At 41.9% G+C, this 27,586-nt stretch overlaps 1 protein-coding gene across 1 annotated transcript in view; it reads left to right on the forward strand.

The window, feature by feature from the left end:
* The first annotated feature begins 1,509 nt into the window (after nt 1–1,509).
* The window catches only part of Tgfbr1 (transforming growth factor beta receptor 1), a 51,619-nt gene continuing 25,542 nt past the window's right edge, over nt 1,510–27,586 (forward strand). The window contains exon 1 of the mRNA XM_051161878.1: nt 1,510–1,674. Coding sequence (XP_051017835.1) covers nt 1,590–1,674 — 85 coding nt within the window. The 5' untranslated portion in view covers nt 1,510–1,589. The remainder of the gene's footprint in view (nt 1,675–27,586) is intronic.

Below are 27,586 nucleotides of genomic sequence, written 5' to 3' on the forward strand. Positions count from 1 at the left end.
CCCAGAGTACTTGCCTAAGAAGTACAGTGCTTTTGAGGGTGATGTGGATCAGGCACCAGAGACGTCAGGTGTGACAGGCTCTCTAAATCTCCCAGAGCGGTTGTATTTGAAGCTAGCCAAATTTAGTTTCTGCAGCCTCGGTGCACTTGATCCAGGGGAGCCGGGAGCTGAATGTTCTGGAGCTCCTAGAGCCTCTTGAGGCTCCTGCAGGTTGGGGACTTTCTCAAGCATGTTCTTGCGGGAGCCCAGGAGCAGTCTCAGACCCTAGTTCTAACTCCCGCGGCTCCCCTTCACAGCACGATGAAACTCTTGTAGAGTGGCTGTAAATCAATTTACCAATCGATACTAGAGGCCGGCTGATTCCGTCTACCGAGCTTTATTTAACTCCAAGTTCAAATCACACAGAAAATGAAATTTTCTCCTTAAAAGGTTCTGCGGAAAAATGCTGTTGGTGCCATGCGGCCGCCTCCGTGGCTGTGTTTGTGTCTGAAGAAAGGACTAGTCTGACAGGAAGAATTACAAATCTGGAGCTCATTTTGGCGTCCCAGAGGGAAGGTGGGTGGAGCGTCTCACAGTAAATTAGGAATTCAGAATGAAAGCGGAGCTGAGTTTATTTGGGTTTTTAGTGACACCTCGAAATTATTACACAGGCCTGTGGGAGACAGCTCCAAGAACCTATGACTGCTGCCGCTTCGCCCCGGGGCGGGATGCTTGGTAGGGCAATCCCCCTCCCTCGAAACGCAAGGGACTCTCCTCTTCCACGCCGGGTCAGGAAGGATGGGAGGGAGGGCGGCGGGGATCCCCAATCTGGGTCTGTTTACACTGCTGAGAGGCAGAGGCCACTCGGGGGCGTGTCTGAGCTCCACCTCGGGAATCCGACTCTGGGATCCGACTTTGGGACTGGAATGTGGGAAGGCGTCGACGAGGTCCGTGTCGGACGCGGAGAGCAAGAAGAAATCGGGTTGTCTAGCCGGGAGGCTGGAAGTTGAAGCGCGGATCTAAGGAGGGGAAGTAGAACCGCAGGCAGTGCTGAGGGTCTGAGTGGCAGGAGTTGGGCTTAGCCGGTGCAGGGTTGAACTGGGGAAAAGTCAGGGTGGGGTTAGGGCAGAAGAAAAGAGCGTGCAACGGTTGCAGTCTTTCCCTAAACAACTCGCACGGGCACACCCTGCGCTTACTCCAGACTGCAGGCTCTGTCGGGCGCGCTGGCTAGACCCTGCCCCCACCCGCTGGTAGAGCGCGAGCCACCCGGCAGCGGCTCGAGTTGGGGCGCCCAGCGGTGCGGGGGGCGTGGCCAGAGCCCAGCAGTGAGTGGGCGTGGTTAGAGGCAGAAGGCCGCGCCTGCTCATTGGCCGACTAGAGGCCCCGCGGGCGGGGCTCTCGGCTGGGTCCCTCTAGGGCGCTCGCGGGCGGCAGGAGGGGCGGGGTCGGCGCGAGCCGGTCAGCCAATGGGAGCGCGTCCCTCGAGCAGTTACAAAGGGCCGGAGCGAGGCCGCGGCGGCGGCGGGGAGGTGGGGCGAGGCGAGGCGAGGCTTGCTGGAGAGAAGCTGCGGCCGGGGCCCGGCCAGGCTACAGGCGGTGGCGGCGGGACCATGGAGGCGGCGGCTGCTGCTCCGCGTCGCCCGCTGCTTCTCATCGTGCTAGTGGCGGCGACGATGCTGCTCCCGGGGGCTAAGGGTGAGCGGCGGGCTGGCGGCTGAGGGGCGCGCGGGCCGGCCCGGGCCTCTGGCTAGCTTCTGCTCTTTCTCAAACATGGCGCGGGGCCGGGGGCGCAGGTGGCGGCGCCCGGCCGGCCGGGCTTTCCTGACCCGGCAGGCGCCACGCGAGCCGGGGCGGGGAGGAGGGGCGGGGCGGGGGCGGTGTCGGGCTCCGGTGGCCGAGCGCCGAGCGGTGGCCGGCCTTCTTGAGCTCCCGGGGGCAGCGGCGGGCGAGCCTGCAGAGGTCGGGGGCTGCCCTCCGGGACGCGAGGCCGACCGGGACTGTGGCCCCTGAGTCTCTGCTAAGTGCACCCCGGCCTGTGGCTGTTGGGGCGTGGGCCGGCACCGGCGTGGAGGCGCTCCGGGGCTCGAGCGTGGAGGGCTCCCCGGAGGGACTTAAGGGGCGCGGTGGGCAGAGACCCCCGGGTGGGTCACGCTGTCTTTGAGTGTTGGCGCCCGCCAAGGGCGACTCTCTTTCAACTGGGGCTTTGTGTGAGAAGCAGGCGCGAAGATGCGTGGAATGTTCTCCCTTCGTGCGCCTGGAAGAGTTGGGAGTCCAGTAACCAGTAGGCTGCGGGTTGTCTTGCTAGTAGAAACTTGAACGTTTGCTCACTCTGCAGGTTTGGGAACGTTTGAATGGGAATGATTCTGTACAATTCATCAAATTGTTCATTTTCTTAAAGGGATCGTTGCTTTGGATATGTCATTTCCTTAAGCGGAGGTAGTTTGAGAATCAGACCTCGTGTGCAGCAGAGCTTTGAAGGAGAATATTGTGTGGTTTTCCAAAATATTCAAGCCGGTCGTGCTACCGGTTGTCACCCTGTGGACGGAAGAGTGAAAAAAAGTTTGTCAGTAACAGAGTTAAAAGAGGAGAAAGGAAAATTCTGAGGCTCAGCATTAGCAACTAAAATACAGTGAAAATAGATTTCTGTTGCTGAAATTGGATAACAAAATGTAGAAAAGCAAAACAGGCCAAAACAAAAAACAAAAACCAAAAAAGTCTCTCCAGACTGTAGATGTCAGCTATTAACTTAAAAGTTCCTGTTTTTAGAAGTTGATTATAATGCAGATGCAAAGGGATACCATAGTACAATATATGACCCCCATAACTGAACCCTCAGGGCTACCAGTATTTCTTCTGTATATTGACATGAAAACTGAGGTACAGAAGATTAAGTTCTTAGTAAGTGAAAAAGTTAGGATTTGCACTTAGGCTTTTCAGAGTTCAAAATCGCTGCACCTGATACACCAAAGTAGCATAGCCAACTCACCTAAAGATCAGTTGGTATTTTATACTTAAAACTTAGGTATCTGCTTCTTAATCTGCTTGACCATTCCTTTCACATGTCTGCATTAGAAGATACAGTGGGTTTTTAACATTGGCTTAGGAAGAAAATAACTGTGGGCAAAGTGGGAGAATTGTTATAATTATACATCAAATACAAGTGGCCATTATTCTAGTTATCTGAATAAAGTAATTCCTTTTTTCCTACCTAAGATAAAGCAGGACACATTGCTGTATTTAGCAGTATTGATTGAGATGCGAGAAAGTTGGTCCATGCCCTGGAGGACTTTGTAGCCTACTTAGGCTATTGTGTGATACAGAACTAGCCTAGATGCTTTTATTACTCAAAGCCTAGACTAGCACGTCATGAACTTTTCCTATTTGCCACCCCCTTTTCTCAAGAAATTGTATGTGACCTTGAGTATATAGAGGAAGAAAGCCAGTGTATAAATCAAACATACTGATAATAGCTTATACGTAAACTTGTCTTAAAATAATTCACCAGTACATACAGTTTTATTAGAGATTAAAGCAAATCTTCATAGTAATGAGATGGGTGAGTTTATGCTTACATAAAGAACTAAGTCATCCAGTGCCACTTCACATAATTACATACATTTAGGGCCATTTCAGAAATTGTTGGAAATTCCGTTTAATTACAAGATGAAATTCATTTAACAGTTTTAAACATGAAACTTAAGTCATCAACTTAAACATCGGGTCTTTTGTTGTTGTTTTTTGCTTGCTTGTTTGGTTGGTTGGTTTTGGTTTTCCAGACAGGGTTTCTCTGTATAGCCTTGGCTGTCCTGGATTCTATTTGTAGATCAGGCTGGCCTCTAACTCATAGAGATCCACCTGCCTCTGCCTCCTGAGTGCTGGGATTACAGGTGTGTGCCACCACGCCCAGTTTAAATGTCAGTTGCTTTTTGTTTTTTTGAGACAGGGTTTCTCTGTGTAATAGCCCTGGTTGTCTCAGACTTGCTTCATAGACCAGGCTGGCCTTGAACTCACAGAGATCCAACTGCAGCTGCTTCCCCAAGTGCTGGGATTACAGGCATGTGCCACCGTGTCCAGTTTAAATATCAGTTTTTAAAATCAGACATTCTAACACAATGCAATGAAGGATACACCACTTTGATACACGTGAAGAGTGAAAGTCCTTCTGTAGTTAACCATATGTTTCTGGAAGAGTAGGAAATTTGTGTGTACAGTAAAACTCATAAAGTAATAGTCTAGACTCTGTTGGCACTGTGTATGTTTAAAACCAAAGCTGTAGTGAAATCGCATCATGCAACACAAGCATGTGCTGCCAGAAACACCTCACATTCACTACTCATTTGATTTTGAATTAATTTTTGGGTGTTGTACATTCAGAAGCCCTTTACTGTTGCTAGATTGTTGTGTGACCCTCCCCCAGCACCTCAATGTGGAGTTATGACTCAGATCAAGAAGCTGTGGCCAGCCAGGCATAGTGCCACTTACCTTTAATTTCAGCACTCAAGAGGTAGATGCAGGCAGATTTCTATGAGTTCAAGGCCAGCCTGAGCTACATAGTGAGTTCAGGGACAGCCAGGGCTACATAATATAGAGACCTTTTCTTCACTCCCCTTCCCCCAAAAAAGATGCTATGTGCCTAGATAAGTTCACCTTGTCTACTTGCTCTCACTGAGTTAGGTGGATGACTCAGTGTAGCCTTCTTAGAACTCACATGTCTTAGCTTCTCTCAAAACAGTAGAGTTGCTCTTTACTGCCTGAGCATTATTTATGTTTCTTTGCCAGCTTCTGTTGTCCAATATAGATTATTGTAGGGAAATTGATTCCTTGTCCCTGTTACATAGTATTTACTGTGTTTATACTGCATGACATGTTACAATGTGGTTTGCTGCTGCCATTTCATGACTTTCTTTGAAAAGATGCCTAACATCCTTCTCTCCCCCCCCCCCCCCCCCTGCTGAGCAGCCACCAGCTCAGTGCTGCCAGCTACCCTCTCCCCAACTCTACTTTTTTGTTTGTTTGTTTGTTTGTTTGTTTTAGTGTTTCTGTTATGGAGGATTTTGTATGAACTAATACCAAACTATCCTGGGCTGTCCAGTGAGCTTTGAAGGTTTCCTGTGGGAAGCTTGTGATTAGGGCTGTCCCACTCGAGAGATGCTAACTTTCAGTTCTGGTGGTAACTGCTCTCTTTCCCTCCAGTTTCCAACTCGAGTCTTCGCTGCAGACTTCATTGTATCTCTTTTGTAGGCCTCATTTAGCTCTATCTGAACTCCATCTCTTGGAACTGTACAGCATTGAAAGCTTGTGTTACCCATTGCTGCCATCCTGCATTGTTAACTAACTGTATTTGAGTGTGTATTGAGTATCCAGGCGTGATTTGTGCTTATATGCTGTTTGACATACGTGTGCATTAAGTGATTCTATTTGACTGAGCAGTCCTATTTATGTAACTACAGATTATGTTATACTAATTTATGCATATATATATACTTGGATAAAGCTGTGTGGTATAAACAAAACGGCTATTTATTTTGTGATATTTGCTTATATAACTTATGAGATTCTAGAAATTAGATGAGAAAAGTATATGTATTTAAATTTGAAGTTGTTGGGCTTTTTTGGTTTTGTTTTTTGTTTTTCGAGAGAGGGTCTCTCTGTGTAGTTGTTTTTGTTTTTTAAAGCAATCATAGGATTTGTATATAACCACTGCTTGTGTTTTAATTGGTTAGATATCTTTTCTGATTGACTAGTGCCTTTGTAGTAGTGCCCACTGTTAAATGTTTTCAATATCACCTTTTGTAGAGAGATATTAATATTTGATGGGGACTTGGTAGTACAGGGTGAAGTCTCTGGAGAGGGCTTCCTGGACATGTTCTGATTAAAAATGACTTTGAAGGGTCTCTAGAATTCAGCAGAGAGGAGGATTTGCTGACTTTTTGTTTGTTTGTTTGTTTGCTTGTTTTTTGAGACAGGGTTTCTCTGTGTAACCTTGGCTGTCCTGGACTCGATTTGTAGACCAGGCTGGCTGTGAACTCATAGAGATCTGCCTGCTTCTGCTCCAGAGTACTGGGATTGAAGGCGTGCGCCATCACACCCAATGGATTTGATGATTTTTGAGGTTCTTTATGTTGCCAATTACTTCAGGGTAAGAATCAAACCAAATGATTCTTTGCCTTAGTCTATGCTATGTGTTTGGATGTATTAACTTGTATGATCTTTTCCCCAGTTCTAAACTCTGTAATATGTGGCTAGAAATGAGACAGAATGCTAATGTCAGTGGGTGGAGTAAAGGAGACTAACATAATGGTTAGTGAGTTTTGTAGGAGGGAGGGAGGGAGGGAGGGAGGGAGGGAGGGAAGATGCTTATGGGTGAAGTCTTCCAGGGAAAAGTCACTATTTTTTAAACTGCCATTTAAGTGATTTGGTATAGTACTTACTGATAGAGAACAGTGGGCTGGGCTGCAGTAGTTTTGGATTTGTCTTGGTTAAGTAAGATGTAGTTGGATTAGGTGTAACTAGGTGGGGCGGGTTGCAAACTGTAGCAGCAAACTGTGCTGTTTCTTGTCATGGCTTACATAATGCAATGTTTTCTGAACAGATGGACTGTGGTTTAATATCATGTGATTGGGACACATTTTTACTTCCTGCTTCTGGAATTAAGGGCAGATGCTGGCATGTTTCTCAGGGATGTTTTTGCTTTTCCTCATAAAACAGGCTCTAGAAATTTTTGGAGTATTCTCAAATGTATAGTTAGTTTGATCCAGCCTAACTACATTGTTTAGGGCAACATTGAAGCCCCACCCCCCCATCCTTTTTTTAAGAAAAGGTCTTATGTAGCCAAGCTAGCCTCAGACTTGCTGGTAGCTAAAATGACCTTCAACTTCTGATCATAAACATACTAAGTGCTTGACCAACTGAACTACATCCTTAGCACCGAATGCCTCTCTGAACTGAGTTTTCTTATTGGCATATCCAAACATGTTCCACAAGAATTAGTATATTTTGCTGAACTAGACCAAGTTTTTAACACTATAGCTTGGTCTAGTGACTACTTCATTGTGAACTTGTAATTGGTTGACTTATCAATTTTTTTAGTTTTGTTTTTAAACACCAGTGGAATGATTATATGGATCCAATTTTATTGATTTTTTTTTTAAATGAAGCTTGCTCCCTCATTTGGCAATCTGAAATCAAGACATGCAAAAATAATTTCTAGCCTATGTGACAGTTACAACCTCCAGGCTATACACATAGGCTGCATTAACATTCATTAGAGGACGATATTACAAGAGGGCACCAGGCAAGCTTGTCTCATTTAACCGAGTAGCCAACCCTGGGCTCGTTAGATAGTAACACACAAAATGGATAGCTTCTTGTTTACATGTTGATTAAACCCAGGACCTCGAGCATGCTGGGCAAGCTACATCCCTGAGCCCACAACATGGCTCCATTTGTTCCAAGTCTGGGCAGCCAGTGCTCAGAAGAGAGCTGTGGATTTTGATGACTTGGATCTTTTTTTTAAACACTCTTTAACATCGATCAAAGAGCTTGTGTTTGCCTTTTTAGTAATAGAGGCTTTTACAGCAGCAGGACTCGCAACAGTGCTGTGTTACCATCACCTCTGTGTCTGGGTAGACAGTGGTGTGTTACCATCGCCCTGTGTCTGGGCAGACAGTGGTGTGTTACCATCACCCTGTGTCTGGGTAGACAGTGGTGTGTTACCATCACCCTGTGTCTGGGCAGACAGTGGTGTGTTACCATCGCCCCTGTGTCTGGGCAGACAGTGGTGTGTTACCATCGCCCCTGTGTCTGGGCAGACAGTGGTGTGTTACCATCACCCTGTGTCTGGGCAGACAGTGCTGTGTTACCATCGCCCTGTGTCTGGGTAGACAGTGGTGTGTTACCATCGCCCTGTGTCTGGGCAGACAGTGGTGTGTTACCATCGCCCTGTGTCTGGGCAGACAGTGCTGTGTTACCATCGCCCCTGTGTCTGGGTAGACAGTGGTGTGTTACCATCACTCTGTGTCTGGGTAGACAGTGGTGTGTTACCATCACCCTGTGTCTGGGCAGACAGTGGTGTGTTACCATCACCCTGTGTCTGGGTAGACAGTGGTGTGTTACCATCACCCTGTGTCTGGGTAGACAGTGGTGTGTTACCATCACCCTGTGTCTGGGTAGACAGTGGTGTGTTACCATCGCCCCTGTGTCTGGGTAGACAGTGGTGTGTTACCATCGCCCCTGTGTCTGGGTAGACAGTGGTGTGTTACCATCACCCTGTGTCTGGGTAGACAGTGGTGTGTTACCATCACCCTGTGTCTGGGTAGACAGTGGTGTGTTACCATCGCCCCTGTGTCTGGGTAGACAGTGGTGTGTTACCATTGCCCCTGTGTCTGGGCAGACAGTGGTGTGTTGCCATCACCCTGTGTCTGGGTAGACAGCTGACAGGAGTTTGCTTAGATTGGGATGTAGTTTGTATGCATGAGTTCTGGTTTCCGTTTGACAGTGAAGGAGACTAAAGTTATGTTGTTAGTAAACGGTGACGTTTACATTTAAGCACTCTGGTGTAAGTTCTCCTCCCTGTGTCTTATGCTGCTTTTATATGCAGTGAGTATATTATTAGGGGACATCAGCAGGAAGTCTTAACTTCTATAAGAATATGAATCAGACTTCTCCTTTTTATTTTTCTACTTTATATCAGTGTGAGTGTAAATTGTATGCCTGTGTATGCAGAGGCTAGAAGGGTTCATCAGATGTCCTTTTTTTAATTCTCACTTATTCCTTTGAGGCAGACTCTATCTCTGAACCTGGGGCTCACCTTTTCTCAACTAGGCTGGAAGCCAGTAAGGCCCATCTATCTCTGTGTCCCTCAGAGCTGGGGTTATAGGCATTTGAAGGAACCTCAACTTGCTACATTGGTGCTGAGATCTGATCTCTGCTCATCATGATTTTGTATCAAGTTAGCATAACTCCTGAGTCATCTCCGTCCCCGCCCCCACATACACACTTTTTAAAAATAGTTTTGAGACTTAGTCCTACTGTAGAGCCTATGCTTGCCACTGTGTCGTTCCAGGCTTTCCCAGGGCTTGAGGCTATCTTTTTGCCTTAGCTATGTGTGCTAGGATAACAGGCACGTACAACCATGCTTTGCTGCTTCAGCTTGCTTTAATTGCAGTTTGGTTCTGCAAGTGCAGTTGACTCAGTGTTTAATCTGTCCTTAAAGTTTTATTTTTAGGTAATTTGAGTATCATTTATAAGCTCAGTGATAGTTGATCACTTTATTTGTATTGATTTATATAGCCCATAGCAAACTCTTGCTTTTAAAAGTAAGTACAGCAGAGAAAAGAAAAACAAAATTGTCAGCCATCATTAAAATGGATGCTTTTTGCATCCCTGAACATTAAAAAAAAAAAACTTCCTTTTTTCTTTTTTATATAAAAATATTTTCTTTAATGATTTTCAAACTTGAGCCAAATGCAATTTTGACATTATTTATCATAATATCATAAATATTCTTGTCCTTTACTGTATCTTCTTTATTTTTTAATGTTTTATTAATTTATTCATATTACATCTCAGTTGTTATCCCATCCCTTCTATCCTCCCATTCCTCCCTCCCTCCGTTACTCCCCTCCCCTATGACTGTGACTGAGGGGGACCTCCTCTCCCTGTGTATGCTCATAGGGTATCAAGTCTCTTCTTGGTAGCCTGCTATCCTTCCTCTGAGTGCCACCAGGCCTCACCATCCAGGGGACATGGTCAAATATGGGGCACCAGAGTTCATGTGAAAGTCAGACCCCACTCTCCACTCAGCTGTGGAGAATGTCCTGTCCATTGGCTAGATCTGCATAGGGGTTCAAAGTTTTCTACATGTATTGTCCTTGGCTGGTGCCATAGTTTGAGCAGGACCCCTGGGCCAGATCTGTCCATCATAATGTTCTTCTTATAGATTTCTAGAACACTCTGGATCATGGGAGAATGGGGAAACCTCATTTTTTCAGTTATTTTTTTGTGTGTGTGCACGTGCCTCTATATCTTCCATTGCAGATGTCAGATGTTACCTTTTTGAAACAGGACCTCTGACAGAACCTGGAGTTGCTGTTTCTGCTAGGCTGGTTAGTGAAAATTCAGGGAGGATCCACTTGTCCCTGCCTCCCCCAACCCTCCACCAAGTGCTGGGATTACAGATGTGAACAGCTATTCTTAACTTTCTACAAGGTGCTGGGTTCTTAGTTCACCTTGCCCTGCTGGCACAAGCAACATTTTCACCAACTGAGCCATCCCCCATGTCCTGAAAATGTTCTTTAACCATTGTTTTTAGAAGTTTATCAGTGCTAATAAAAGTGCTTTATGTTGGTGAAGTTTCAGCTTGAAGAAGAAATTTTCCTAAGAAATATTTGGAGTGATCAATAAGATGGGAACTGTAGAAAACCTCAGCGACAGGCTTTCATTTAGAAATTACAGTGCTAAGAAACAGCGATACTCAGATACAGCAACCACAAAGGCTACTTTGCAGAGCGAGTAGAGCACTCCGCCTTACAGGGTGCTAGGGATTAGAGGACTGAAAGAGAGGCATTCCTGGATTGGGGAAAAGGGCCATGATAAAGTTTTAAGAATTTTAAGTAAAGGAATAACAGTTTGTCATATTGAGGGTGAGAATTGTGAAAATTGGCCTGGCAGTTTTATTGTGGAAAAGAGTGTTTAACTGTACCACCGAGGAAGTAGAGCAGGACAGCTGCCGAGGGAGACTCTGGAATTGGTTTAATGATACTGGAAATGGAGTGGAAGAGGGGCCCTGTGACATTTCAACCAAATCAGAATTATTTTGCTCTCTGGTTCCTGAATGGCCTCCTCCCTGACCTCTTGGAAGTTGCTCTGCTGTCGCTTTTCTCATGGAAGCTTGTTCTGATCCATTTCATAAGTTGTTATAGTCTACTTTTTCTTTTCTGGAATACTTCCTTCCCACGTTTTATTTACCTATGTAAATACCATACATACTGTCTATGTTTCTTTCTCCTCTTTCCTACTAGAATGTAAACTTAAAGAAAGCAGGTACCTTTTTGTTGTTTGGTGTATCTTAAATGCATAGAAAATGCATGGTAAATAATTAGGTGGCAGCATGTCTTAGCAGCAAAAAGTAGTATGTAGCGATCAAGAAGGACTCCATGAATAAACATTGACTAAAGCCTGGGCACCTGGAAAATGTCTTTTCTAAGGGAGCTGGAAAGAGAAATATTAAAGAGAAATGAATTCGGACTTGAGCAGTTTGAATCGGAGGTAAAGGTAGCCAAGAGCAGTTGTTAAGTTGGGAGTGAAGAGATCAGACCATAAGCAAAGAAAGGCCTTACCTTACCATCACTTTCCTTTCACCCTGCTCTTTGTTTTATTTTGTTGGCTTCTGGTAGCCTGAAAAGCTACCTGAAGAGGAATGTTTTAATCCTGAAGTCTTAGCTTGCATCTGGATCCTGCTCCGCTCACTAGAATGCTGCTCACTCCTGAGGTGCAGGGCCTTATTTTGTATATTTTCCCACATGCCTGACACAAAAGAATGTGACACATTCAGAATGTGATCTTTTTGGTTATATTGAACTAAATAAAATGTTCAGTCAATTCCTGGCTGAGCTATAAGACAGGAAGCCTCCTGTTTGGAGCTTAGTTTACACCACTGGTCTCAAGTCCATAGTCGCTGATGTTATAGGTATCTTTCCTGGAGTTTCCTGATCCCTGTCCTGTTAATTCTTTTTTTCCTATTACTATTCTGCTCCATAAATCAAACACCAGTGCTGTGTATCTCTAGACTGTTTCATTTTCTATTTGAATTGCTCTAACTGATGTATATTCCTTCCAATTCTGAAGGCAAGTTCACAGAAAATTAGTAATATCTTTGTTTTTAAGAATAGATAAACAAGCCCAACGCCATTGTGCATGCCTGTAATCCCAGCACTTGGGGAGGCAGAGGCAGGTGGATCTCTGAGCTTGAGACCAGCCTGGTCTACAAAGCAGGTCCAGGACACCCAAGTCTACACAGAGAAACCCTGGTGGGGGCATGGGGAGGTGAGTGGAGAGTAGATAGACAACACCTGGCGTACTTGCCTGTACTTATCTTCTAATGGGTGTTTCACTGGGGAACACTTTCATAGGTTAAATGCTGGCTGGCTGGCCGTTGTGAAGATAGTATACAGCAGTATCGTAACAAGCCTGACATAGTAGCTGTTCAATAAATGGGGATTACTACATATTTAAGTAAGTGGAGAAGCAGAATTGTTTGATACACTGAAGCAAATTTCAGCTCAAGATAAGGAAGAACTGTCTTAATAGTAACTGTCACAAAATACCTGTCTCTGCAAATATGCAGGCAGAGGAAGGTTGGACTTGATTATGTTTAAGCTGTTTCTCCTGGAGAATTCTGTATGTTTAGGTGTAACCCAAGCTTCCTTGCTTACTGTTTTCAGCTTATGTGCAAGCTAAGTCCCACTAGGGGTCACAGTTTCAGGTTGAGCATTATCTTCATGAGGCTAGAAAGATGGCTTAGCAGCTAAGAGTGCTTGCTACATTTCCAGAGGACCAGAGTTTGGTTCCTACCACCCATATCAAGTGGCTCACAACCATCTGAACTCTAGTTTTAGGGGATCTCACCCCCTCTTCTGGCCTCCCAGGCACCTGTACTCACATGCAGGTACCCACATACAGACATACATACACAAACCTACACACACACACACATCTTTTTTGAGCTCTATCTTCTTGTAACTTCTTTATTGTACAAGATTATTTTACTTAATAGTTGCCCTGTACTCTAGCCATTTTTCAAAAAGGTATTTATCTTGAAATAAAAATGAGACCAGCAGTAACGACTGGGAAAGATAGGGACTAGTTAGTACCTGAAAGGAGGAAGCACACACAAGATTGTTGTCCACACTGTAGCTGAGGAAGGCTTTGCATCTGAGCATGACGCTTAGCTCTCAATTTTTTAGCAGCAAGGGCAAATGAGGAAGCTGACGATCTCATTGCCTATTACTAAGAATTCATGGACAACTACCCACCCCACCCCAAGCAGCAGGATCGCAGTACTCAGTGAATCTCCAAGGGATAAAGTTAGTGCTGGACTTGGCATTTCTGATTCCTTGTTCTGAGGCTCACTCTTCGACACATTTCCTGGGTTCAGTTTACTACCTGCTGCCACTGTCTTTCCTTATGTAAGGCTCTGATCCAGGCATGGACAAATGAATCCCTAGTACCAGTGGAACAGCTGATGTAAAGCTGGGCCATCTGAATTAAGCTTTGCTAGAGGCTAGAGGATAATGGATAGAGAACAGCACGAAACTATTTGAGCAAGCTTATAAAGACGTTTTCCTAATGTTCTTAAATTGGCCTTTGTCCGTCAAAGAATGGTCAGCAAAGATGAACAGAACCAGACATAGTCTTCTTCTAACAGTGGAAGTGTTCTTGCTTTGGGTTTCCAGTTTGAAAAGTTATTTCTGGGTGGTGGGCATTAAAAGTGGTTACTTTAGCAAAAGATCACATGTACCCAGAGTATGTTCCCTGTTAATCCACCTTTATGTAAGCACCCTGGGAAATGAATGATTTGTGTTTGTTATTCTTCATAACTTATAAAGATATCTTTCCCTCTTAAATTTTTCTATCTATCTATCTATCTATCTATCTACAGCTACCATCTTTCTATTATATCCTCTGTCCATCTATTATCTGTCTATCATATCATCTGTCCATCTATTATCTCTCTGTCTGTCTATCATATCATCTGTCCATCTATTATCTGTCTGTCTGTCTATCATATCATCTGTCCATCTATTATCTGTCTGTCTGTCTATCATATCATCTGTCCATCTATTATCTGTCTACTCTATTTATTGTAGTTGTGGACTACTTTAGGTCCTCTCAGAATTTCCTTGATTTCACAAATAGGACAAACCTAAAACTAACCTTATTTTCGATTACTTGCTTCAGGATAACTGTCCCATCTAGATTTCTTAGGTGTGGACCTCGTTGGTTGCATAATAGTGTGTATTTATAGTTCTAGGACACCTTGTGCGGGCATCCTGTTACATTTCCACAATATAAGATCCTTAAATATGCATTGAAATTCAAATAGATCCTGTGACAAAATGAAAAGCTTTTCTACTAGAAGCTAGGACTTACGGACATAGTTGAGAGCACTAAACATGGAGAATAGCCAGGAATACCCAGAGTACAGAGACAAAAGGGTGCCAACTGTGGCTTCTCATTTGTGTGTGTGTGCATACATGTATGTATTTTTTGGGGGGTTGATTTATTCATTTCCAAATTGAACTGTAATGTGCTCTAATTGAGTCTCTTTGTTTAGCACATGGCTGTTGATTTGAGTATTCTCCAATTGAGAGACTGACATCTTAATTTTGTTATTCAGTGTGCAACAGATTTAAATAAAACATCAAGATGATCTATTGTAGATTTCCTTCAACAGTAATTATATGTAATTATTTTTACCAAAATAAACAAGTTAAAGTAGTTTTGGTTATTTTATCTAATTTTATATTTGGAAAAAAAATTACAAACCAGGGGCCAGTTTGGAAAGATACTCTGATTGCAAGTTGCACACAGCTTTGCAAAGCAGGTCCTGGTACTGACAAATAACTAAAGACAGCACAGTGTGATGTATTTCTTTATTCTCTCTGTATTGTGAATTGAACCTAGGGCCTCACTCATTATAGGCAGGTGCTCGACCACTGAGCTTCATCTGTTCTCAGCTGAGATATCTCGCCTCCTAGCCCCCTAACCTGTTTGTTTGTAAAGACAGGGTCTTACTCAATTGCCCAGCCTGGCTTTGAACTTGTTCTCCTACTGTCTCCACCTATCAAGTAGCTGGAACCTAAAGCCACTAGGCCTGGCTTATGGATTACTTTCTTATGAACAAATACTTGTTCCTCCCACCCCCTTCTATTATTTTGCTTCCCTTGGTGGATTTTGTTTTTGTTGACTTCATTCTTGTCCCTATCTTCTCTATTTTGCTCTCACATTCAATTGTGTCTCCCAATCTATCATTTAACTTTTTCTTTTTCTTTTTTCTCTTTCTTTTTCTTTTTTTCCCCCACAGTCGGAAAATTTACCCATTTTATTGATGCATTGCAATTGCTCTACTTTTTCTTTCTTTCTTTTCTTTTTCTTTTTCTTTTTTCTTTTTTTTTTTTTTTTTTAGCTCCAGTCAGTCTGGAACTCATTAGTAGACCAATCAGGCCTTAAATTAACAGAGATCCACCTGACTTTGCCTCTTGAGTGCTGAGATTGAGTCACATCCAGCTTGCCTTTATTTTATGATGGGAAATGGGAAGAAGAAAGGAGGTTGGTAAGGAGGGAGTAGGCATCAGGCAGAAATGTCAGAATTAGGTAGTGTGCCCTGAGGAAATAGTCTCCCTAAGCTAATTTAGCTTGCAGTCCCTGGAACTGGGAAAACAAGTCCCACAGAAGAGATGGCTGTAATCACCTATGATATATCTATCCTAAAGCAAAGCTACAGCTTAGTAATTGTTGACTCGTATGTAACTGTCATAATTCTGTAAGAAGAGTCCTCTGTGCTGTATCGTCACCTCTGCAAGCCGTATCAAGGCTTTCATTCCTCTGCCCTAGCAGGTCTTTATGTTTCTCTCAACACTGCAGGCTTTCTGCAGTAACCACTGGTTAGCGCCAGTTGGAAGCCCATCTCATTCCTACTGCCAAGTGTCTTGACACGTAAGTTTCTGGGTCTGACAACTTACTCTCATCACAGACTTTCCTGTACACATTGTTTAGGGCTAAGGGGCAAGTGTGCTCCCCAAAAAGAGTTCAGTTTCTGTGAGGTGGTTGCTTCTTCACCCCAAGAGGGTCCATGATTCAGTGCTTGAAATAGTATAGACATGTTGCAGAGTTGTTACAGAAGATTTACTTTTGCTGGCTTAAGAAATCAACTTGCATGGTTTAATTCAGGTATGCTCTTCCTGTAGGAGGGACTGTAGCTGCTTGCTTCACACTCTGTTTGCCGAGGGAGATGAACATTTCATTTGAGAGAAGACAGCTTTCCAATTGTGCCTACCGTCTATTTTTGCTAGGTTTAATAAATTTCTCACTCTGCAAATAAATGAGAGTTAAATAAAGCTAAAATACAGAGAGAATCAATCGAGGGTAGAATGAATTTGTTTCAGTAGAGCAGGGGATGCAGGAAGTGCTGTTTTTTTTTTTATATTAAAAGTCTTGGAGAATTACTTAACACCATAAACTGTTCATAAGTAGCTTTAAAAATCTAATTGCAGGGCTAATTTTTTATATGTAGAAGTTTATTATAGAAGAATGGGAGATTAGGAGAGGGGGAGGGATGCCCCAGAGAGAGACGGACAGAGACGGCAAGAGAGAGGAAGAGGAAGAAGATACAGGGCGAATATTAAGCCCATGAGTACTTAGTAAATCTGAAAGGTTACGTTATTATATTGTTTTGACATTTTTGTTAAATTGTAGGTAGACTGTAAGTCTACCTGCTTCCTGCACCCCAAGAAAAAAAGTCGATCTAGTAACAAGAAAAGGTAGCTATAATATTAGTGCCAGACAAGTCAACAGTCAAGCAGCAGAGGCTTAAGAGGTTTTGCGCTAAGAGATACCATTCCCTAAGGTGTGTTATTAATCTTTATGTTGCTAGTGAAATATATATATATATGACTAAAACTGTTAAACTATAAGAAGACTTTTATAAAACCACTATAGATGAGTAAAAGCAAGATTCAAATTACAAAATAAGGATGTAATGAATTCTAGTTTTTTAATCATAAATAGCATGTTTTCAGAATATTTCTGGATTTTTTGGAAAGCTTACCATATGTCCACAAAGAACACTCAGATTAGAAATTAACAACAACAAATAAATAAAAAGGAAATATATTTTCTGGGAAATTATATATATTTTAATAATCCTTTTGGTTAAGGAAAATTTAGTTACAGACGTCTAGAAATGAATATGTACCCTACATATCAAAACTGGTAGTTCTGTTAAAGTAATGCCCAAAGGAAAATTTGAAGGCAAGAAGGTTGAAGACCATTTTGGTAAATACAAAGAAAATAGAAATGCAGGAAAAAATAGATTTGATAATAAACTACTGAATAGTTTTTTTGTTAACCGTCATTAAGGAAGATATTTGATAAATTTTATTTTTTAATTTTTTAAAAGATTTCTTTATTTATTATGTATACAGTGCTTGGTCTGCATATACATCTGCAGACCAGAAGAGTGTATCAGATCACATTATAGATGGTTATGAGCCACCATCATGGTGAAATAACTCCTATAAGGAGGGCATAATGGGTCCAGGAGAGATGGCTCAGAGGTTAAGAGCATAGACTGCTCTTCCAGAGGTCCTGAGTTCAATTCCCAGCAACCACATGGTGGTTTTCCTCTCATTAACTTCTTTAAGTTTAGTGTGGACATCATTTTTTCTGGAGAGCTTTTACTTTTCCATACTCTTGCTGCATCTTGCATGATATTCACCAGTGGTGTGTTTTGTTCTCCATGTGGTGAACTAAATGGCAAAGAGTCTTACCCTCCACATCCTCTGAAGGGTGGTTTTTCTTGCTGAGTGGGTTACACATGCTGTTCTCTAGGGGGAAAGCTACTAAGCACATGACAGTACTAGCTCATTTCTTCAGCAATGGGCCTCATAGGTCCTTAGCTGTTTTCTGGCCCAGGTGTCATTTCCTGTACCCTCAGTTAAAGGCATCTCTGGAGGGGGGTCATTACTTCTACCTCAGTTATATCTCATACCTCAGGCTCTTAGTCCAGGACAATCTACCACATCCTACACAGCCAAGGTACACTGTCCCCTACAGTAAGCTTGCTTTCCAGAGAAAAAACATTGAATCCTTCATCTTATTCTACTGCAGTGAGAACGCCATAGGTTTTCTCATTCTTTTCATTCTTTTTTTTTTCTTCTCCAAAATAAATACAAATTTATTGGTGTAGCACTTAGGACTTTCCTGTTTCATCACCTGTCAAATAATGGACTAGCATCATTTCATGGCTAACAAGTTTTGATATGAACTTAGCTAGTCAGGAGTGTTGCATAGGAAAGTTGTACTGAAGATGTATTTCCTGTTGATACTTTCTGTGCTTCTACAGTAACATTCTTTTGTCAGCCTGGTTCAAATGTTACTAAAAAAAATTCCACAAATGGAGAAATAATAGCTTTTGTGAATGCCCACTGTTTTTGTGCCTATAGTTTATGTTGTGCTCTGTGTCGGTATTGACTCCTAGAGCTGTCTAAAGATTAGCTCTGATTATTTGTATAGCTTCTAAAATGGATAGCAGCATGTGGATGGTCTAAAGAAATATTTGTTGAATGAGTGCATAATAAATTTGGATTATTAAGTGCTCTGGGTGCTGTGCTGATATTTAACCCCCATATCTACATTTAACTCTCAGATCTTCTGTAATTAGTACTGTTACAGAGCATAAATCAAGAAATTTAGGCTCAAATAAATGAGTGACTTTTTCAGATTTACATTGTAGTTGTCTGGTAGAGTTGGAATTCAGTTCAGTGTAAGTCTCTTGTTTCTGAATTCTGTATGCTCAATGATTATGTTATTATAATACCAACTAATCAAATTGAAATCTGCCAAGTAAAGTGTTTAGGGGAAAATAAGAAATTAGATACTGTTTCATTATTCACTGTCAGAAGTTTCTTGTTTCTTCTTAGGGTGTAGTGCAATGCTGCTTTAAGTACACCACCCAGACTTGGGAGTGTAGAACAGAACCAAGAAGAACTTGGCAGAACTGTAACTATGCCTCATGGAGCTTTACTTCCTGCAGTTAATAACATCATCATTTCCTGTCTTTAAACATACTGGTAAAATCAGTTTTCTGTATCTGATTGTGTCATAGTTAAGGTTCTCATTGCACTGTCATTTGCACAGGTTTTTCAGTCAACTACTGATGGGCATTTATGTATTTACATTTTTGTTCTCATTTCCTTAGAATAAATTGATTAAAAGATAGCTTTTCAAATGCTGTGTGTGTGTGTGCAGATTATTTCCCAGCATGAACAAAATTTTGAAATTGGCTTGAAGTAACTGCTACCTAGAATGAATGTGGGGATGTAGAGTTGTGAAGGAAGTGTAGAGAGAAAGGATGGAACATAGCAAAGCATCTTAACTATTTTTTTCCAGTGTCCTCAGGGAGGAATAATACACTCATCTTTCTGGAAGTTCTCACATCTTTCAAAATGTATGTGTGGTACCTAGTTATCCTCTAGGTACCCAGTCCTTCCCTTGGAAGCTGATGTTATTTCTTCTTTAACTTTATTTATTTATTATTATTGTAATCGGGTGGTGTGTGTGTGTGTGTGTGTGTGTGTGTGTGTGTGTGTGTGTGTGTGTGTGTGTGTGAGATGTATGCCACTGCTAGAAAGGTGTCTGCATGGCCGGGGTAACTTTCTGTTCCTACTTTAATTTTTGGTCCTTTGAGAGTTTATGTTCAAATGACACTTACTAGTACGTAGTCATTTAATAATACTGTTCATTTCTTTGAGAGCAATTGTCAGATTACCCAAACCTGTTAAGTACATTTCTCTCTGGTACTTCTATAATTTATCTCATTTTGAACTTAAAAGAAAGCCTTTGTATTACTCTCTTCTGTTGTCTCCTCTTGTCATTGGATACCCTATTCTTAGTGCCCCTTTCTCTGTTACCTGCTAATACTATGTTAGCTAATTTTGTGGAGTCTTGAAGAAAATAAAAGTCTTAATGGAAAAACTGTAATAGGGCACATGTTTTTCCTCCCGGCTCCAAGCTCCCAGAATAATGACTCAGACCCAAAATATATTCACAAAGAACTTAGGCCATATAGTTGGCTTGTTCCCTGACTAGCTAGAAGATTGAGGGCCTTCAAGAACAACCCAAAAGTTAGGTGTGATGGTGAGTGCTTTAATCCCAGTCCTTGGGAGTCAGAAGATGCTAAGGGCATGCCTGTATTCCAGCCAGATCATATAGAACTAGGCCTTTGGATGTGGTCCCTTGCCCAATTAGCCATGTTGATGGGTTAAACTTTCTCTACAACTGCATTTGACATGTTAGGTATTTGGTAACTGATAGTCTTTCTCATCATATCAAGGTCTGTAAACCTTGAAAAATCTGACTGATTTTGGAATATTTGAAAACATCACTGGTAGTAATTCCTAGTACCAGGCTGAGTATCTTGTTGTTGTTTTTTGTCTTGTTTTTTTTCTGTGAAAGTAGTATTTTCATTTAGTGTGGAATTTAAGTGAAATCTATGTACAGACATTTTAATACCCATAAAAAATTTAAGACTGAGTTGCAGGAAAGCAATTAGTGCAAGTACTATCTGTGGTCATCCTTGTAAGCAAGGGTGCAATGAAAACAATGAACTGGACCACTCTATGGGTAGAGAGAAAGGTTTATTCAGGGCGGTGGGGGTGTGGAATTCAAAGCTTTTATGGGCATCTCTCTGTGGGCCTGAAAGTAAGAGTTGTAGGGATGTTTGAAGAGCATGGGAGCAACCCTAGGGACTTTCCTATGTGTTCATAGGGAACTGGATGCTCATTGCCAGATGATGTAGGCCATGGGGGCCACATAAGGGAAGTAATGGCTCTTCCTGACAAACAGAAACCTGCTTCACAAGTTGCTGAGGAATTCTGATTTTTGTACATCTTCTAGCAGTTCTTCGGTTTACCCAGTCTCAGTCCAGCCTGAGTTGTCATTCATAATATTGTCAGTGGCACAGTCATTTTGGGGGACTCAAGTTGGAATATCCTATCTTACCTTTGTGTCCTAGAGGGGTGTGTGTGTGTGTGTGTGTGTGTGTGTTCTATATCGTTGTAGAAGTCTAGGATTCTTCAGTATAATTTTAAGCACATTTTGAAAAGGTATTATTTTGTATCAATAAATGGAGTTGCTCTAAATGTATTTTTAAAACCATATATATCTCTATGTTTATTTAATTGTTTTTAAAAATGTGTTTGCCCTACAGTGTCTAACTCAATCTCATTGAGATAAGCTAAGTTGGGAAAAAGATTATGTTCATTTTGTTGTTAAATTAAATCATTGTGGTTAGTCTTGAACCATTATTTGAATTTTATTATCTTAGAGAATTTAGTATTCTAACAATTAAAGATGAAATCTTGCCACCAAGGAAAACCCCATCAGTGTACCGTTCTCATCTTTACTCACATAATACATTATACATATTCTCCAAGTTCTGATTTGCATACCTTGTGAAACTTTTGTTCCTTTCTTTTCTACTTCAAAGTGTTGAAATACTTTGGTTATTTTACTTGGAACTATGGGTTTTAATTGTGTTTAATGTCTTATCCATTCTAGGGAACTATTTAAATGCATATGTGTTTGTTACTTGTTGCTATACTTAGCACCATGCTTCTGGGTTAGCTCACTCATTATGATGATTTCTAGTTTAATCCATTTGTCCACACATTTCAGGAATTCCTTGTTTTTAATAGCTGAGTAGTATTCCATAGTGTAAATGTACCACAGTTTCTTTATCCATTCTTCTACTGAGGGACACTTAGGCTGTTTCCATAATCTGGCTATTATGAATAAGGCTGCTATGAACATGGTTGAGCAAATGTTCTTGTTGTGGGCTGGAGCATCTTCTGGGTATATTCCAAGGAGTGGAATAGCTGGGTCTTGAGGAAGCCTTATTCCCAGTTTTCTGAGATTGCGCCAGATAGATTTCCAAAGTGGTTGTACAAGTTTGCATTCCCACCAGCAATGAAAGAGTGTTCCTCTCTCTCCACATCCTGGCCAGCATGTGGTGTCGCTTGAATTTTTTATCTTAGGTAGGCGTCCTTTTTGAGCTATTTTATTTGGGTTCTTATAACTATCTCCCTTCTCCACCCTGAGCCCTTCCAACACAGCACCAGGCAGGAGAGACAAGGTTAGTGAGAGAGAGGGGCCATTGAGATTCTTTTTTTTTTTTTTTTAAACTATAATATATTCACAGTACATCCCAATTGTAATCCCCTTGCTCTTAGCTTCCTGTTCCTCCATCTTCTGCCCTATTCCCCTGCCTCTAGACCTCTGACAGGTGGGGTCCTACTTCCCCACCGTCTGACCACAGCCTATCATGTCTCATCTGGATAGCCTGCATCCCCTTCCTCTGTGTTCCCACAGGGCCTCTCCAGCAAGAGGCAGTGATCAAATTGTGGGCACCAGAATTCACGTCAGAAGCAGTCCCCCACTATCCGCCCCCTTCTTCATGTGGAGAAAGAGCTGTCCATCTACTAAATCTGATGGAGGGGGGCGGTGTCTAGGTTTTCTGCTTGCATTGTCCTTGGTTGGTGCATCAGTTTGTGCAAGCCCCTCTGGGTCCAGATCTGCCGCCTCTCTCCCCCTCCTTGCCTTGATAGCCTCTACCCCCATCTCGTCCTTCCATCCCCCAACTCTTCCATACAACTTGCATCCTTCACCCAGAGTCTGGCTGTGAGTCCTAGTATCTGTCCTGATCCCCCACTGGGTGGAGTCTCTCAGAGGACATCTATGTGGGGCTAATACCCACTTATAAGTGAGTATATATCATGCATGTCTTTCTGGATCTGGGCTACCTCACTCAGGATGGTTGTTTCTAGTTCTATCCATTTGACTGCAAATTTCAAGATATCCTTGTTTTTAAAAGCTGAATGGTATTCCATTGTGTAAATGTGCCACAGTTTCTTTATCTGTTCCTCGATTGAGAGGGACATCTAGGTTGTTTCCAGAATCTGGCAATTATGAATAAAGCTGCTATGAACATAGTTGAGCAAATGTCCTTGTTGTGTGATAGAGCATCTTTCAGGTATATGCCGAGGAGTGGCATGGCTGGATCTTGAAGTAGAACTATTTCCACTTTCCTGAGAAACAGCCAGATTGATTCCAAAGTGGTTGTACAAGTCTTCATTCCCACCAGCAATGGAGGAGTGTTCCCATTTCTCCACATCATTTCTAGCATGTGCTGTCACTTGAGTTTTTGATCTTAGTCATTCTGATGGGTGTAAGATGGAATCTCAAGAGTCGTTTTTAGACTACTTCCTGCTAATAAGGGGTGTTGAGTTCCTTGGGGCAAGTCCAATCTTCTGTCTTGTCAGGATATCTCCTATTTCTTCTTTTTGGCTCTTTTCTCACGACTACTTGACAAACCAGCAACATCAGCAGGAACCAGCAGGTGGAACAGCTGAGCAGGAACACCCCCCCCTCTTGGGGCTCTCATATTTATACTCTCAGGAGTCCCCAGAATTCCAAACATAAACTATCTAGTGTATGAGGCAGTAGTAGTTAGCTGCTGTGGACAGTCTGAAGCAGCCCGACACCTGGGATTAAAACAAAAACATGTTTACATAACATAACTGGATTTTTTAAGACACCAAAATGCTCACTATTTCCCCCTTTACACCAAAAAGGCAGCCTTTTCTCTAACATTAATAAACTATACGTAATAAGAACAATTATGAGAACTATCAGGTAAGAATTTTACATACGCAATGTCCAGTCCATTTGTATTTGGCAACCTTGGAGAAAGTATCCCACTATCTGTCCTATCCTATTGAGTCCAAAGTTCTGAACCTAAATCACTCACTTGTCATAACTTGCATTTATCAACTGGAAAAATCATTATAGACCCTAAAACATTGTCTTAGATCCTAAACAATTTAAGCTTTTATGTCTTTAATCTGAATAAGGAAAACTGTAAGACTACAACTATCTAGTCTTTAACCCCATCAGAGACCTGAGAAGGATAAATATTTCCTGAAAAAACAGGAAGTACAGAGCAAGCAGCCAAAACTATAGAAAGCAACCTGTAACAGGTTGATTTTTTTTTTTTTTTTTTTTAAATCAGAGTCCATTGTCGTCTTACTCTGTATTCTGTGATGCTAGAAGTTGGTTAATTCTATCGTGTTCATTGTTTTCTTTTGTCAGTTAAATCAAGAGATCCCAGGATCAACTATTCAGCATCATAATTTTTCCACAATTTGTCGAAAGTTTTATATATAGAGTCACCAAATGCTTTTGTCTCCCTAGGCTTGAAAATAGTTTTGTTGTTGTTGCTGTTTGTAAAATAGAGCTTTCAGTACTCTCTGAGCTCCCAGGAAAGCCTCAGTAGCTGTGTTGGCAAATTGGAAAGCCTATTCCAGATGCTTAAACTAGTCGTCCTTAGGCTTCTGTTCCTCTGGACCCCACTCCTGGTACCAGTCTTTGTCTTAGGGTTACTATTGCTGTGATAAAATGGGGAGGAAAGAGTTTTATGTTTTCACATCACTATTCATTTTTCCAGGAAGTCAGGGAAAGAATCTGGAGGCAGGAGCCAACGCAGAGGCCGCGGAGGAGTGCTGCTTATTGACTTGTTCCACATGGCTTGCTCAGCCTGCTTTCTTAAGACAGAACCACCAACCTGTGGGTGGCCCCACCCACAATGGGTCGAGCCTTCCCACATCAATCACTGATCTTAGGAAGGCATTTTCTCCGTTGAGGTTCTCTCTTCCCTTGACTTCAGCTTGTGTCACGTTGACATAAAAGTAGCCAGGACAACAGAGATACTTGCACATTCATGCTTGTGGCTGCACTGTTCATAATAGCCAGAGTATGTTAAATCCCCCCCCCCCCTTTAGATGTCTATCAGCAGACGAATGCACAAAAACAGTCCATGTGTACAGTGAAATTCTGTTCAGCGGTATCCATATAGGAAAATGAATAGAATGGTAAGTCATGTTAATGCAATAAGCCAGAAACAGAATGACAGATACTGTTTTCTCTCATGTGAGACCTGGAGTTGAGTGTGTGTGTGATGGATCTAGAACAGGTACTGTGAGGATGCGAAGGATCTTAAGTGAGAAGAAGGTAATGGAATACATATGGCATAAAAAGAGATTGTTTGCAAAGGGGAAGGTCATGAGGAGAGGACATGGGGAGAACTGTAATACAACAGAATGCTTTGTATACTAACTTAAAATACTTAAAAGTTGAAACTAAGACCTAGTTTAATTAAAAATAGTTTAGTTACATTTTATTTGGGGTATAGTGCGTGTAATGTGACACGTGTGTAAGTCAGATGGCAACTAAAGAGCCCATTTTCTCCTTCTACCATGTGGGTTCTGAGGGTCAAACACAGGTCCCCAGGGTTCGTGGGAAATGCCTTTAGCCACTGAGCCATTTTGTCAGTGGCTTTATTTGTGTGTAGGGGTATATGTGGGTATGAGTACATGTGCATCATCACTGTGTGTGAGTAGAGGTCAAAGGACAACTTTTGGGAGTTGCCATCCCAAAGACCTACTTAATAAAAGAGGAAAGAGGTAGAGGCTGGAGAGATGGCTCAGTGGTTAAGAACACATGCTATTTCTCTAGAGGACCTAAGTTCTGTTCCCAGCATAACAATCTATAACACCCCTTCTGGCCTTTCTGGGCACCCAGATACACATGCCATATACTCACAAGGCACTTACACATACACTTGAAGAAAAAAAATAAAATTAATATCTAATAATAAAGTCATTTATAATTTTAGGGAGATGTAAGGTGCTGGGTAAAGAACATAAGACCTTGCACATGCTAGGCAATTGCTTTACTATATCCCTAGTCCTTAATACATATAAACATACATACATACATACATACATACATACATACATACATATACATACTCATATTTTTGAAGCAATCTTGCTATGCATACATAGCTACATGTAGCTCAGGTTGTTTTGGGATTTGGGATCCTCTTGCCACTGCCTCCTAAGCACTAGAATAACAAGTGTGCACTACCACTCTTAGCTTGTAGAGTTCAACTTGTAAGAAATGAAAATTAAGATATATGTTCATGAGAATCTTGGTTGTAATTTTTCATAAACTATTTTACTATGTCATATGTCTTAGTCAAGGTTTCTGTTACTGCAACGGAACACCATAACCAAAAAGCAAGCTGGGGAGGAAAGGGTTTATTTATTTGGCTTACACTTCCAGGTCATGGTCCCTCATTGGTGGAAGTCAGGATAGGAACTCAAGCAGGGTTGGAACCTGGAGGCAGGAGCTGATGGAGAGGCCATGGAGGGATGGCTGCTTACTGGCTTGCTCCTCATGGCTTGCTCAGCCTGCCTTCTTATAGAACCATGACTACCAGCACAGTGATGGCACCACCCACAGTGGGTTGGGCCCTCCCCCAAATGCCCTATAGCTGGATCTCATGGGGCCATTTCCTCAACTGAGGCTCCTTTCTCTGTGCTGACTTGAGCTTGTGTCAAGTTGACAGACAAAACCAATCAGTACATCATATAATAGCAATCCTGTATTCAATGATCTGACTTAAACTAGAAAATGGAATTTTAAATTTTCCTCAAAAGAGAAGCCCTTGCCTTCAGCATTGGCTGTTTTAAAATTTTCATCATATACTGACCTCTTTGAAAGGAAAAGTGCAAAATGTATTTTTCATGCTATTCCTTAAATTGTAAACATGAAACTAATATATATAAAATGTAATGTTTGAGGCTCATTTATGATTATAGATTAAATCTGTAAATTAAATACAAAGACAGCCACAAATAACAAAATGCAAATTTATATAATTATTTGGCATGACAATTGATGTTTCTGTTTCATTGTAGAAATAAAATGGCCTTAGGTCTGACTCTCTATATCTGTTTCACTGTTCTAACTGCAGTGATAATTAATGCTGCAAGTGGCTGCTCTCATCAGTAATGTTCATGATAGTATTAATGACCTCAGGGCTTGTTGGTAAGTTGAGGATAATGAGGTCTCATACCTAACCAAAACACTTGCTAGCAAGCATTCCTCAAATACCATTTTTAATGAGATGTTTTGTTTACTGGAAGATAGGGCTTGGCTTATGCTATTATTGAAGTCTTTACTAAATGTTTTTCTAAACCAGTTATTGTTGGAAGTAAGAACAAAAAGTGTCATTGAGTACTACAGCCTCAGGTATGATGATTTGGTAGTGGAACAAGATAGAAAGACAAAATAAACAAATAAATAAACAAACAAACAAAATGACAAGGATGTGGGAAGTGAAATAAGTCAGAAGCACAGGTGATATTGCAGAGAGTATTTTCCTTCCTACAGTTATCTCAAGCAAGATGCTCCAGATAATAAACTATGCTTACTTAGGCCACGTCCCTAAATCTAAAGAAACCACCTTACACCTCCACTTAGAGAAGGGAATTCTCTCCTTCTCTCTCCTCTCCCCCTCTTTTCTCATTTTACTCTATCCAGGTCTTCAGCGTCTAGGGTGGTATCACCCTCATTCAGGGCATGTCCCCCCCACCTCCACCCAAAACCTCCCTGGAAATTCCCTAAGAGCTATGCTTTACAAGTCTCGTAGGCAGTGCTCAGCCCAGTCTAGTTGATGGTCTAGATTAACTATCACAGTCCATAGGCGTAGAGTATGTATTACAGCTGAGCTAAGTAAGGACCTAACAGCCTCCATCCCAACAAACAAAAATAGGTCTTTTCTGTGAATCACATTGTTAGGAAATCTATCTGGTCAAATTGGTACTGTGTGACCCAAAGCTTTACACATACAGAAACATTCTTATCAGAGAGCATGTCCCAGAGGCTCAGCACTCATATCCAGTCAAGGACAAATCTGAAGACT

This window comes from Acomys russatus, chromosome 2 (assembly GCF_903995435.1).
Source record: "Acomys russatus chromosome 2, mAcoRus1.1, whole genome shotgun sequence".
NCBI classification, from domain to species: domain Eukaryota; kingdom Metazoa; phylum Chordata; class Mammalia; order Rodentia; family Muridae; genus Acomys; species Acomys russatus.